Source organism: Mobula hypostoma, chromosome 2 (genome assembly GCF_963921235.1).
Source record: "Mobula hypostoma chromosome 2, sMobHyp1.1, whole genome shotgun sequence".
In the NCBI taxonomy this organism is placed as follows: Eukaryota; Metazoa; Chordata; class Chondrichthyes; order Myliobatiformes; family Myliobatidae; genus Mobula; species Mobula hypostoma.
In genome coordinates this window covers 118,831,756-118,847,315 of record NC_086098.1, presented here as the reverse complement: position 1 = coordinate 118,847,315, position 15,560 = coordinate 118,831,756, and the positions used below count along the sequence as shown (strand labels likewise).

The 15,560-nt window shown below is 38.3% G+C and overlaps 1 protein-coding gene across 1 annotated transcript in view; it reads right to left on the bottom strand.

Annotated features, from left to right (window-relative positions):
- Positions 1-15,560, bottom strand: part of LOC134357425 (dynein axonemal heavy chain 8-like) — a 62,092-nt gene that overhangs the window by 13,650 nt on the left and 32,882 nt on the right. Inside the window, exon 4 of the mRNA XM_063069002.1 lies at positions 10,027-10,111. Within this exon, the coding sequence (XP_062925072.1) occupies positions 10,027-10,111 (85 nt within the window). The remainder of the gene's footprint in view (positions 1-10,026; positions 10,112-15,560) is intronic.

The following is a 15,560-nucleotide window of genomic DNA, read 5'->3' as shown; positions in this document are numbered from 1 at the left end:
CCCATGTGCGGAGGGGGGACAGACTACGTTTTTTTAAATTCTGGAAGGAGCAACAGTTTCATTCGAACTCCAATGCTAAGATTCGAGGCGTCTCTATTTTTATAGACTCCTCAGTTACTTTTATACAACATGATATTATTTCTGATCCGAATGGTAGATTTCTATTGGTTAGTGGTCTACTATTTAATAAAAAGGTAGTTTTGGTTAATGTCTATGCTCCTAATATGGACTGTCTGGAATTTTATAAATCATTATTTAATCAGTTCCCGAATTTGAATGAGTTTTCATTGATCTGGGGCGGAGATCTTAATACCTGTTTGTCTCCAGCTTTGGACCATTTGGCTCCTCTACGGACCTTACCTAATAAATCTGCAACTTTGATTAATTCATTCCTTTCTGATTCTGGGTCGACGGACATTTGGCGTTTTTTGCATCCTCAGGAAAAAGATTTTTCTTTTTTTTCACGTTCACCATTCCTATTCGAGAATTGATTATTTCTTTATTGATTCTCGTCTTATTTCTTCAGTGATTAAATGTGATTATGACCCTATAACCATTTCGGATCATGCTCCACTTAAGCTTTCTATTAAAATTCTGGCCAATATACAAAATAATAGACAATGGCGTTTTAATTCGCTGTTGCTTCAGGACTCGGACTTTGTTAACTTTACGAATGAACAGATTGATCTTTTTTTTTACAATTAACTATACAGAGGATATTTCTGTGAACATTCTTTGGGATACTTTTAAAGCTTATATTCGTGGTCAGATTATCTTGTATTCTGCTGCTTTGAGGAAGAAGCTGAAGCAGGAGGAGTTGGTAATTGTGGACAAGATTAAGGAAATTGATAAGAAATATGTTATAGCTCCTTCTGAGGAGTTATATAAACAAAGAACTGAACTTCAAATGGAACACAGTTTATTACTTTTGTCCTCGATTGTAAACCAATTAAAGAAAACAAGAAGTGAATTTTATGTACACAGTGACAAAATTGGCAAACTGTTGGCTAATCAACTGAAGTCTAATTATGCTAAATCTCAAATTAATCAGATTTATAACCAAAATGACCGACTGATACTTGATCATGTGGGGATTAATCAAACCTTCTGTGATTTTTATTCTTCCTTATATCAATCAGAGTCTCCTCGAGATTCTAAATATATGAATGATTTTTTAGGTAATCTAGACTTCCCTGAGATTTCACAGGATATGTCTTCTATGTTAGATACTCCCATTACTATGGATGAGATTAAGAATGTTATTTTCTCTATGAATTTGGGGAAAGCTCCTGGCCCTGATGGGTTTACCGTAGAATTTTATAAATGTTTTGCTCCTTTATTAATCCCTTGGTTCTGTAGGGTTTTTGAGGCTTCATTAAAACTTGGTAAACTTCCTGAATCTTTCAATAGAGCGTCAATTTCTCTAATATTAAAGAAGGATAAAGATCCTGCTCAATGTGCATCTTATAGACCAATATCTTTATTAAATGTTGATTCTAAAGTTTTTTCTAAGTTGTTAGCAAATAGATTAGAAAAAGTACTTCCTTCTATTATTTCGGAAGACCAAATGGGTTTTATTAAAGGTCGTTACTCTTTTTATAATATTCGCACACAATGTTAAATATTGTTTATACTCCCTCACAAATGTTCCTGAGTGTGTTATCTCTTTAGATGCTGAGAAAGCTTTTGATAGAGGAGAATGGCCTTATTTATTTAAGGTGCTTGAAATGTTTAATTTTAGCTCGAAATTTATATCCTGGATTAAACTGTTATATCATTCTCCTGTGGCCTCGGTCCGTACTAACTCTTTAAGTTCACCTTTTTTCCCTCTTTTTCGAGGTACTCGACAAGGTTGTCCTCTTAGTCCTTTATTATTTGATATTGCATTAGAACCTCTTGCAATTGCCATTCGAGAATCTCCAAATATTACTGGGATAACTCGGGGCTTAAAGTCCCATAAAATATCACTCTATGCTGACGACTTACTTTTATATATTTCTAATCCCCAAAAATCCATCCCGGCTGTTTTAGAGCTATTAGCACAATTTGGTCTTTTTTCAGGTTATAAATTAAATCTTAGTAAGAGTGAACTTTTCCCGATTAATAAACAACTTCCCTTATATCATAACTTTCCATTTAAATTGATTAATAATTATTTTTCATATCTTGGGATTAAAATTACTTGTAAATATAAAGATTTAAGATTAACTTTTTACCATTAATAGACCATATTATTCAACTTTCATCTAAATGGTTTCCTTTATATTTAACTTTGATTGGTCGTATTAATGCAGTTAAGATGTTTTTTTTGCCAAAATTTTTATATATATTTCAGGCATTACCAATCTTTGTTCCAAAATCTTTTTTTGACAAAGTCGATTCTAAAACTTCTTCATTTATTTGGCAAAATAAAAACCCGAGACTGGGTAAAATACACTTACAGAAAGCTAAGAGAGATGGAGGCTTAGCATTACCTAACTTTAGATTTTATTATTGGGCAATTAATATTCGACATATGAAATTCTGGTTACTTGACCAGGATATACTATCCATTCCTAAATGGGTAGCATTGGAATTACAATCTGTTCAGGGTTATACACTTGGCTCTATTTTAGGTTCCTCTCTTCCTTTTGATTTGAAACGCCTTAAACAGGTGTCTAACCTGATAGTTAAATATACCTTGCGTATTTGGTTTCAATTCAGAAAATTTTTTGATCTTAATCAATTTGGGTTAGCGATTCCTATTTTAGGTAACATATTTTTTCCTCCCTCTTTTACGGATCGTGCTTTTCAAATTTGGAAGACTAAGGGTACTTCACGGTTTTTGGATTTATTTTTAAATGGTTCCCTTATGTCTTTTGAACAATTATCTAATAAATATAACTTATCAAGAATACATTTTTTTAGATATCTACAAGTTAGAAATTTCCTAAGTACTATACTTTCTTCCTTTCCAATGCTTCCTCCTACATACATTTTAGATACTATAATTAACCTTAATCCATGTCAGAAAGGTGCATCGGCTATGATTTATAATATTATTATGAAACTTAGGAAAGCTCCATTTGATAAGATTAGGGTAGATTGGGAACAGGAATTGGGGTTTATCATTTCCGTGGATGACTGGGGGCAGATTTTACAATTAGTCAATACTTCCTCTATCTGTGCTAAACATTCCCTAATTCAATTTAAAGTTGTTCATAGAGCACATATGTCCAAAGATAAATTAGCGTGCTTTTATTCTCATATTAATCCTTTTTGTGATAGATGTCCGGGGCAGATAGCCTCTTTAACTCATATGTTTTGGTCTCGCCCTACTCTGGAAACTTTTTGGAGAGACATTTTTAATATTATCTCCAAGGTATTGAATATAGATATCTCTCCTCACCCTATTACTGCTATCTTTGGACTACCTAAAATTTCCAGTAATCTCTCCCCTTCAGCCCGTAGAATGATTGCATTTCTTACTTTAATGGCGAAAAGATGTATCTTACAACATTGGAAAGAGCTCAATGCTCCAACTACCTTTATTTGGTTTTCTCAGACGATATTATGCTTGAATTTGGAGAAAATTAGAAGCAATCTTTATGACTCCTCATTTAAATTTGAACAGACCTGGAGATCTTTTATTCAATATTTTCATTTAATGTAATATATACCCTTCTTGTTTTTTTTTTACTGTTTTTAATGGAGGTCGGGATTGAGGACGTGATTTTAAGTTTAACTCTGTTTGGTTTCAAGTTAGCCCATTGCTTTGCTTTGCTTTGCTTTTAGTTAGTTGCACGGTGGGTTTTTTTTTGGGGGGTTTTTTTTCCTTTTCTCTATTGATATATATATAAAAATTAGTATACTATTATGTTACCTTGGTACGTTATGTTTAAATTACATTGTTTGTAGTATTTTTTTTGTATTAATATCTTCTGTAATTTTATTATATTCTAACAGTGTATTAGTGCCTATATGGCTTACCTTTTTGTATACTTATTCAATAAAAAGATTTAAAAAGAAAGAAAGAGATCATTGTTCCCAAAATGCTGTTCTACTGAAATGCCAATCATTTGGGCAGGCTCATTTCCCAATATACATCTATTATCTAGTGTGGCCCCTTTCTTGGTAGGATTATCTACATACTTTGTCAAGAAACCCTCCTGGATGTACCAAGAAATTCTGCCCATCTAAACCTCTGGCACTATGAGAGCCCTCATCAATATTGGGGAAATTAAATATACCCTACACAACCACCCTATTGCTTTTACATTTTCCATAACAATGTGTGAAAGATTATACCAGGGCTCCAATTTAATCCTTAGTTCCTTTGGCAATCTATGGTGCATCTCACCTGTGCCCAATGACTTATCTGCTTTTAAATAAAGCTTGCCTTTCTGTGTACCTCTTCCTTAATCATTTTTTTGCTTGTCCAATACTACAACTACATCTTGCTAAGGAGAAAATATTTTCTTGAAAAAAAGAAGTCCTCTTGCAATGATAAACTTGATCCACATAAGTAAATAATGTGCTCTGATCTTTCTCATGCCTTTCAGTGGCTGATAGGTACTGTATTGGAATTTTCAGTTTTAAGTATTCCCTATTTCTTTTAAATCCATGTTGAAAATTTTTGTAAGTTAATATCATCAAATAATAAATAAATTTGATGGCACAGTGGTGCAGCTGCTAGAGCATTACCGAACAGCACCAGAGACCTCAGTTCAGTCTTGACCTTGGGTGCTGTCTATGTACAGTTAGCATATTTTTCCTGTAATAACATTGGTTTCCTCCCACATCCCAAAAGCAAACTGATTATGAGATTAATTAACTACTGTAAATTATCCTTAAAGTGTAAGTGAGTGGGGAGAACTGGGAGAAACTGATGAGAATATGGAGAACAAAAAATGGGAATAAAAATAAGATCTATCTGAATGGTTGGCAGAGATTCACTGGGTCAAAGGACCTGTTCCATTCTGCATACCTTTATGACTTTCCCTACGACTCTTAAAATGACTAATCAATAAAATGCAAAATATTCATACCTCATTAATATTTCTTGCTGTGATAGGAATATCATTTTTGTACCTCACAAAGAATAAACATAGGCCACTAAGGTTTGAAGTGGATAAACTGCCCATAAATAATCTCTTCATTTGGGCCCCCTTAGCAACTCCAAAAATCATTCGGCCGCATTCTAGATGTAATTAATCAAAGAGTTAGTCAACAATTTAATCTTCACATTCAGAAATATGCAGAAATGTATAGAAACAATTGCCTTTTTAGAATTGTTACAGCAATGGCAGAACACTGTACATTTCCATGGATTTCAAAGAAACTAAATTTTTGAAGCCAACACTGTTGAATCCTGCATCAGTACAATAATCAGGAATGTATTTCTAGATCTACATGTACTTTACATTACACATCTTTAAACTATACATTGGAACCAATTATTATACAGGGGACCATGACACCGTCCCCTTTTCCACTTCCTTTACACCCACAAAAGAATACTCACATTGAGACTAGTGTCAAAAAATATCAAAACAATTCTGAAAATATTTGATACACATCCATTCTAAAATTATATTTCTGTTCTCTGTGGCCTGACTACCCACTCCCAAAATCAAATCACTTTAATTCTAATTAGTCACCATGAAAACATATGACCTAAAATTTTTCAAATGCTTAAGTGATAATATTGGGTGGGAAAACTCACGATCCAAGAATATTCACTTGAATGTAAAGGGAATAGGGAAAGGAAACAAGACTCTGGACAAAGTTTGCAGGTTCTTCATTAACCATGATTACTGACTGAAGCGAAGAAAATTTCATACTGGGATTCAAGGAAAACAGTGAAACATGAAGTTTTTGACAATCCACCTGACATGCAATGGGAAATATAATATCATAGGCTACAAATAAAAAACAAAATTTAACTAACAAGTGCAAATTGTATTTTGCAGGACTTCCCCAGTAAAATGGCAGGGCCCCGGAGAGGGTTGTAGAACAGAGAGACCAAGATAACAAGCACATAGTTCCTTGAAGGTGGCAACAGGGAGGTGAAAAACACTTTTGGCGTGCTTCCCTCAGCAGTCAGGGCACCAAGTACAAGTTTTGGGATGTCATATTCCAGTTGTACAGGTTGTGTGCAGTTCTGACGGCTGGGCTAGAGGAAAGATGTAACTAAGCTGGAAAGAATGTTGAAAAGATGCAAAGTTGTAATCGGGACAGTAGGTCTTGACTTGAGGGGAGACGGGAAAGTCTGAGGCCCTTTTCTTGGAGGGGAGGGTTCAGAGGGTGACATTATAGAGATCTATAAAGTCATGAGGGGCTTAGATAAGGTGAATGGTTGCAGCCTTTTCCCAAGGTAGCATAGTTTACAACTAGAAGGCATATGTACAAGGTGAGAGAGTAAAGATCAAGGTAGTCAGAAGGGCAACTTCCTCCACCACACAAAGGATGATGGGGATACGGAATGGGCGGTCAGAGGTATTTCAAAGTGTAGACGAGTACATGGATTGGAAAAGGTCAGAGGGATATGGGCTAAATGCAACTGGGAGTAGCTCAGACAAACATCTTTGTCGGCACATGCATTGGACAGAAGGGCTTGTTTAGATGCTGTGTCACTGTGAATCTATGCCACCTTTGTGCACATTTTACACCATCAAGTTAAATGTTGAATTAAAAAATATATAGAGGCAAATATACAGAGGTTGCAGATTCAGCTTGTAACAGTTACATCAATTCAGTCAGGTCAGACAGCAACAATGAAACAAGATTTAACATTTTATGGTGAAAAATTGGATTGGGGTTAGATAGATAGGACAAAAGGAATGTCTCTGACAGGGTGTTGCCAGGTAATCCCAATGTTTACAGACCAATATAGTTAATAAATTAATGAGAATAATAGGAGAGAAAACAATTACTTTGAATTTTAATTACTATATCATTTACTGCCACTTCTCTTCCAGGAATGCCAGAAGCCCTTTCAGGCAGAATCTCTTTTTTTTAATATATTCATCTACAGTCATTTCCACTTCTCCAATAAGGTGCAGAACAAATTCCACAGCCACAAATCTTTCCAAACATTTCTAAATCATCACTTGCAGATTGAAACTGAATTCCACCCCACACAGTTTGGATTCCTCCAGTTCCTGACCTCATTTTCAGCTCAAACATGGACAAAAGGGCTAAACTGCAGAGTTGAAGTGAGAGGAATTTGATCAAGAATGGCATCAAGGAACCCTGGCTAAACTGGAATCATATAACACAGAACACTACGATACAGGACAGGGCCTTCAGCCCACGTGTCTACAATGCCATCCCAAATGACCACAATGTCATTCCAAATGAATCCCATCAGCCTGAACATGAACAGTCAGAGAATGGGGGAACATAGTTGCCTCTTAAACCTTGCTTCCACCACCTCTTCCAGTCACCCACCACTCTCTATGTAAAAACCCATCTTGTAAATCTTCTTTAATGTTTGCCCTCTACCTTAAATCTATGCCCTATTATATTAACCCAACATTTCCACCAAGGGAAAAAGACTCTGACCACCTATCTTCTGCCTCTCAATTTCATACATGTATGAAGTTGCCCCTCAGACTCTGATGCTCTAGAGAAAACAATCCAGTTTATCTGACTTCTCCTTACAGCTAATACTGATCAATGGGAATCTGAGTAGACACCCTCTGTGGGTTGATATCATACCTAGCACAAAGGAAAATAATTATGACGGTTCACGGTCAATCAACTCAGCCAGGAGTTCCTCAGAGCATTCCTGGGTCTAACAGTCTTCAGCTGCTTCATTAATAACCTTTCAATTGTAAGGTCAGACATATGAATGCTCAATGATAACAGCACAACGTTCAACTCCATTCACAATTCCTCAGATAATGAGGCAGCAAGTGCTTAAGGCAGGTACAATAGTATCATTTAAGTAGTACTTGGATAGGTACATGGAGGGACTTAGAGAATATGGTCCAGACAAAGGAAAGCGGGACAAGCTGACTGAACAACATGGTGGCATGACTAGTTGAGCCAAAGGGCCTGTGTCTGTGTCTATTGCTCTATGACTCTAAGAGCAGGCCAGAGTCTAGGAAACCTGCTGATAGTATATCACCAAACTTCCCAAACTTGTCTACCATCTACAAGGCTCAACTCAAGAATGTGGTGGAATACTTTCCACTTGCCTGGATGAATGTAGTTTCAACCACATTCATGCTCAGCAGCATGCAGTATATAACATCCCACCTGATAGGTACAACCATTCACTCACTCCACAACCAATGTACATTAACAAAATATTGTACCATCTACAGCAAGAGGTGCAGCACTCAAAGACAATACCTTCCAAATCTACAACTCCTACCTGCTAGAGGTACAAGAGCATGACCTCACTCATTTATTAGACTGCCTATCCTCTTGAAACTTCTTTGCAACCCCTTCACAACTCACACTGTTACCCTAAATTGATAAACTTTTATATTGTATTAAAAATTTGAAACTCCCCTTCAGATTATTGATACAGATTGTGGATAGCGGCATCACCCTGATTCCCCCAACTTACCATTGTTCAATCCACACCAATATTTTCCCCAATTCCTTGTACACATTTTTTAAATAACCTTAAAAATGAAACTCATCTGTAAGTGAGTTCTGCCTACATTGGGAAAATATTAACAGAAATTAATAACAGTATTTGGCAACCAACTTGGATTTATGAACGGGAAACAATGAGATTAGAAAGTTCTTCTGAAAGTTCAATGCACCACATTCCCCAATACCCAGCTTTCTAATCTCATTGTTTCCCGTTCATAAATCCAAGTTGGTTGCCAAATACTGTTATTAATTTCTGTTAATATTTTCCCAATGTAGGCAGAACTCACTTACAGATGAGTTTCATTTTTACAACAGCCGTACGTTCATTTTTTCCCCCAAGTCAGAAAATGTGCAAAATTGCTCAGTATGGTAATCACATCTCCATGGTGTTGATGAGCACTAATTAACATCAACATCTTACTTATGTTCTTCCCCTGCCTAATTACAATAATATGAAATCAGGATGTCACACTCAACGGCCGATATTGATGGGTTTGAAGTATCAGAGGATGTGACATTGCTTAATAGGGCATATAAAATGTGATTGGTAGTCAATTTCCAAACGAAGTTGTTTAAGTGGCCTCCCACAGAAAAACCGATAGCCTTAAGGGGAAATAGTGTCTATTTACTGTGGGAAGACTACCTGTAAACACTGTTTTCCAAAAACAGTTCGCATTTGAATTTATTAATATTTATGGAAGCTCACTTAAATTTACAGCTCCCCATAAATCAGGCATTTGTAACCCAGAGAGAGCCTGTAAAAATTCCTCAAAAACTGATGTCAGGCCAACAGTGGACCAGTATTTTTCCTTTTTCGACAGTGTTTTTACTAAAGCATGGCTTTCTATGAAACCATAGTTTGTGATTTCACATATTCAAAAGATTATCAAAATTATAAATGCAGTCTTTCAGGTATAAATATTAAAGGAGCAAAAGAAGTGTAATTAGAAAATACAGTATTGTAATGTGTACCCACTCTAAATCCAGTGATTACACAGTTGTACTGATTATCGGATGGGTTTTTTAACTAGTTTACTTCTGACAATGCTTAACAAGTTGTCTATGAGAAGCAGATCAAGTGTCCACTCAAAATGTAAACCATTGGAAAATTATAGAAACAGAAAACTATAAAGGTACAATTTGCCAAAAGAAACATATTCAGCCAAGTGCCTAAGTTGTTTTGTTTTAAGTGTATTTCTATGTTTCTCACTTAACAAAATGATTAAACCCTCCCTTCCCATTAAAACAAAATATAATAAATGTCATGAATTTACACTATTTTTCTCCATTGTGTTCTGTATGGTCACAATGGTTAAGCATTCAAATCACATGCAGAACTGAACTCAATTACTGATTCACTACAATACAAGTAACATCACAGTACTTGAATGACTGAGTGTTTGTGATCTTTGCTGTGCCATTAATAAATTTTACCTATTGGTGGTGGTTCAGCGTTTTGGAAAAAGAACGCAAGTGTTTTTAAGCCTCCTTTCGAAAAGAAGTCATCAAAAGGTTGGAACTGAAAATGAAAAATATCATAGTAATAACTTTTTCAAACCACAATAGATTTCTATGAAATATATTTAAGTACTATTCAATATTAATCCTGTCATTAAAATTAAAAAAACCAAGATCAATATCATAATGACACTGATTTTCTTCCAAATAAGCTTATTTTTTTCTGTGAAATCATAAATAAAAGTATAACTATCATAGCTGTTCAGTAAGTTTGTGGCTATTAGTATCAAGACAACTGTTGTGATTTTTTAGCTTGTAAACCTGGTTGCCTCTCAAGGCCACTATTTTAAATATGCAAAGCTTGATAAATGCAGCAATTTAAAAACATTTACAATCAAATGAGTGAAATGTAGGTGAATTCATCTTCCAGGTGATTACTTCTCCCCACCCCCACAGTCTTTTTAACTATGATACATTCAAATGGTGCTATTGTCAACAACACATACACTAATTATTTCTCCTTTAAAAAATATCACAATTTGGATGCAGAGTGACGGCACAAAAGAATAGAAAGTACTAGACAACGGAGTGACCCGTTAGGGCACCCTTTGAGAGAAGGGTTGTGCAGTCTGATGAGACCAGAATGAACATTAAATTTTCCTGAATGCTATTGGTATCACTTTGTTTTGGAAACTGAAGTAGAAAACCTCAGTTTATTAAAGAAGAACGACGTGTAGCAAAGCAAATATAGCTCCTCCTCATTTAACGAAGGACACTTTTGATGGTATTATTTCTGGTTTATCTGCCACCCTCGTGCCTCTCATTGTCATTCTGGAGACAGGCAGTCCATTCATTCCCTGTCTCTTCATCTCTGCTGTTTGTTCTTTGTCTCTGATCCTGGAGACGTGCATTTCTCAGCTCCTTTGTCTCTTCCTCTCTCCTCCAACTGTGCCTGTTTTTGTCATTCTGGAGACGTGCAGCCCTTTCATCCCCCACCTCTTCAGCTTTTCTGCTGTTTGTTGTTGTCTCTGATCCTGGAGACGTGCATGCCTCTCCTCCTCTGTCCCTTCTTCTCTCATCTATTTTTGTCTTGACTCTTTGATCCTGGAGTCGTGCGGCCCTGGCCTCATCCAATTCTTGTTCTCTCCCTCTCCTTGCCACTTCCCGACAACGTTTGGCGTCATCTCTTAACCATAATGTCCCCCTTCCCTTTCCATGCGGCATAATTAGGCTGACCATTTTTTTTTACCCTAATGCTGGATAGAAGATACGAAGTACTAACACCAAAGGACGCTGATTATTCTTGGTGATGTGGTTGGCACTCTCCTAAATGGATGTGATGTAGTCACCGGTGTCCTTTGACTGCAGCAAAGGGTTTTATGGCTGTCTCGAAGTGCATCATTACAATAAGATTAAATTATCTCTTATTGATGGGTGGCAGTTAGATCTGTCCCAATCCTGCACATGCTGATGGTGATTAGCAGAATGTGACCCCTTGAAATAGAGCCGTCCTGCCCTTTTGCTCCAGTAGGTGTTGCTGCTGAGGCTGGCCATGCGCATGCGTCGGGCTGTCGCATCCCGATTGCTATGATGGCGGATTGTCTCTCGGGTGAAATGAGCCTGTTGATTTCTGCGAATGAGCAATTTTATACAAATATTTAACCCGGAACTTTGCCTGCATTCTGTAAATTAGCACATTTTAATTCCATTTAGCCAAAAAAAGTGCCGCTGTAATGCACCGTTTGCGCTAATTGGAGGTCACAAACAGACAAACAGACAGAAGAGCATGAGAGTTTTAGTAGTATATAGATAAACAAAAATGTGAGAAACATCAAACCAGACATTATGGGAGAGAATCAAAGCCATCTTTTCAAATATAATATGCTGGAAAGGGCAGGTGGCTAGTAGACAAACTTAATGGCAAAAAATATTACATTCAGACAGAAAGAACAAAAGGGCACCATTTTAAAGAGCACAGGACAAGGGGGATTATGTGGAGTAAGTACATAAGTTGCTGTACATTGCAGGGCAGGTTAAAAAAAGGAAATCCTGGGCTTTATGATGAATCACCATAAAACACTGGTTTAGGTACAAGTGGAGTTTTGTGTCCATTTCTGGGCATCACTTCAGGAAGAAAGGTACAGAAGACAGCAAATGAAGTTAACCCAGGGATAAAGGCTTCAGTTATACTGGTACAGTTAAACTGGAGAATCTGGAGTCATTCTCCCTGGAACAGAACACCACACAGTACAGCACAGGAACAGGCCTTTCGCCCTCCAACTCTGCACCAACCATGATGTGAATCAAAATTAATCCCATCTGCCTGCAGATGGTCTGTATCCATCTATTCCCTGCCTGTTCAGGATCTGTCTGAATGCCTCTCAAAAGTTGCTATTGTATCTGCTACTTCCACCATAAGACATAGGAGCAGAATTAGGCCATTCAGCCCATTGAGTCTGCGCTGCCATTCTATCATGGCTGATCCCAGATCCCACTCAACCCCATACACCGGCCTTCTCACCAGATCTTTTGATGCCCTGACCAATCAGGAAACGCCCAACTTCCGCCTTAAATATACCCACAGAACTGGCCTCCACTGCAGTCTGTGGCAAAGCATTCCACAGATTTACTACTCACTGGGTGAAAAAAAAATCGTCCTTACCTCTGTTTTAAAGGGTCACCCCTCAATTTTGAGGCTGTGCCCTCCAGTTCTGGATACCCCACCATAGGAAACATCCTCTCCACATCCACCCTATCTAGTCCTTTCAACATTCGGTAGGTTTCAATGAGATTCCACCCCATCACCCCAGGTATTCTACTAAATTCCAGTGAGTACAGGCTCAAAGCTGACAAATGCTCCTCATATGTTAACCCCTTCATTCCTGGAATTATCCTCATGAACCCCTTCTGGTCTCTCTCCAATGAAAGGCCATGAGGGGCCATGAGAAGGCATTGGCGGACAGGATTAAGGAAAACCCCAAGGCATTCTACAAATATATGAAGAGCAAGAGGACAAGACATGAGAGAATAGGACCAATCAAGTGTAACAATGGAAAACTGCGTATGGAACCGGAGGAAATAGCGGAGGTACGTAATGAATACTTTGCTTCAGTATTCACTACAGAAAAGGATCTTGGCAATTGTAGGGATGACTTGCAGTGGACTGAAAAGTTTGAGAATGTAGATATTAAGAATGAGGATGTGCTAGAGCTTTTGGAAAGCATGAAGTTGGATAAGTCACTGGGACCGGACGGGGTGTACCCCAGGCTACTGTGGGAAGTGAGGGAGGAGATTGCTGAGCCTCTGGCAATGATCTTTGCATTATCAATTAGGACAGGATAGGTTCCAGAGGATTGGAGGGTTGCGGATGTTGTTCCATTATTCAAGAAAGGGAGTAGGGATAGCCCAGGAAATTATAGGCCAGTGAGTCTTACTTCAGTGATTGGTAAGTTGATGGAGAAGATCCTGAGAGGCAGGATTTTTGAACATTCGGGGAGGCATAATATGATTAGGAATAGTCAGCATGGCTTTGTCAAAGGCAGGTCATACCTTACGAGCCTGATTGAATTTTTTGAGGATGTGACTAAGCACATTGATGAAGGTAGAGCCGTAGATGTAGTGTACATGGATTTTAGCAAGGCATTTGATAAGTTACGCCATGCAAGGCTTATTGAGAAAGTAAGGAGGCTTGGGATCCAAGGGGACATTGCTTTGTGGATCCAGAACTGGCTTGCCCACAGAAGGCAAAGAGTGGTTGTAGACAGGTCATATTCTGCATGGAGGTCAGTGACCAGTGGTGTGCCTCAGGGATCTGTTCTGGGACCCCTACTCTTTGTGATTTTTATAAATGACCTGGATGAGGAAGTGGAGGGTTGGGTTAGTAAACTTGCTGATGACACAAAAGTTGGGTGTGTTGTGGATCGTGTGGAGGGCTGTTAGAGGTTACAATGGGACATTGATAGGATGGAAAACTGGGCTGAGAAGTGGCAGATGGAGTTCAACCCAGATAAGTGTGAGGTGGTTCATTTTGGTTGGTCAAATACAATGGCAGAATATAGTATTAATGGTAAGACCCTTGGCAGTGCAGAGGATCAGAGGGACCTTGGGGTCCAAGTCCATGGGATACTCAAAGCTGCTACACAGGTTGACTCTGTGGTTAAGAAGGCATACCGTGCATTGGCCTTCATCAATTGTGGGATTGAGTTTAAGATCCGAGAGGTAATGTTGCAGCTATATAGGACCCTGGTCAGACCCCACTTGGAGTACTGTGCTCAGTTCTGGTCGCCTCACTACAGGAAGGATGTGGAAACCATAGAAAGGGTGCAGAGGAGATTTACAAGGATGTTACCTGGATTGGGGAGCATGCCTTATGAGAATAAGTTGAGTGAACTCGGCCTTTTCTCCTCAGAGCGACAGAGGCTGAGAGGTGACTTGATAAAGGGGTACAAGATAATGAGAGGCTTTTCCCCAGAGGTGAATTGGCTAGCATGAAAGGGCATAATTTTAAGGTGCTTAGAAGTAGGTACAGAGGAGATGTCAGGGATAAGTTTTTTTACGCAGGGAGTGGTGAGTGCGTTGAATGGGCTGTCAGTGGAGGCGGAAACGATAGGGTCTTTTAAGAAACTCCCGAATGGCTACATGGAGCTTAGAAAAATAAAGGGCTATGGATAAAGACTCGGTAGTTCTAAGGTTGGGACATGTTCAGCACAGCTTTGTGGGCTGAAGGGCCTGTATTGTGCTGTAGGTTTTCTATGTTTCTATGAAAAACACATCCTTTCTGAAATGTCAGGCCCAAAACTGTTGACAATACTCCAAGTACAGCACGAAGACTCCCAAGTCCCTCTGATGTTTGAACCTTCTCCCCATTTAGATAATAGTACGCACTATTGTTCCTTTTACCAAAAAGCATGATCATATATTTCCCAACACTGTACTCCATCTGACACTCTTTTGCCCATTCTTCCAATTCATCTAATTCCTGCTGCAATCATATTGCCTCCTCAGCACTATCTACCCCTTACCTATCTTCATATCATAGAAACCATAGAAACTACAGCACAGAAACAGGCCTTTTGGCCCTTCTTGGCTGTGCCGAACCATTTTCTGCCTAGTCCCACTGACCTGCACACAGACCATATCCCTCCATACACCTCCCATCCATGTATCTGTCCAATTTATTCTTAAATGTTAAAAAAGAACCCGCATTTACCACCTCGTCTGGCAGCTCATTCCATACTCCCACCACTCTTTGTGTGAAGAAGCCCCCTCCCCAATGTTCCCTTTAAACTTTTCCCCCCTCACCCTTAACCCATGTCCTCTGGTTTTTTTCTCCCTTTGCCTCAGTGGAAAAAGCCTGCTTGCCTTCACTCTATCTATACCCATCATAATTTTATATACCTCTATCAAATCTCCCCTCATTCTTCTACGCTCCAGGGAATAAAGTCCTAACCTATTCAACCTTTCTCAGTAATTCAGTTTCTCAAGTCCCGGCAACATCCTTGTAAACCTTC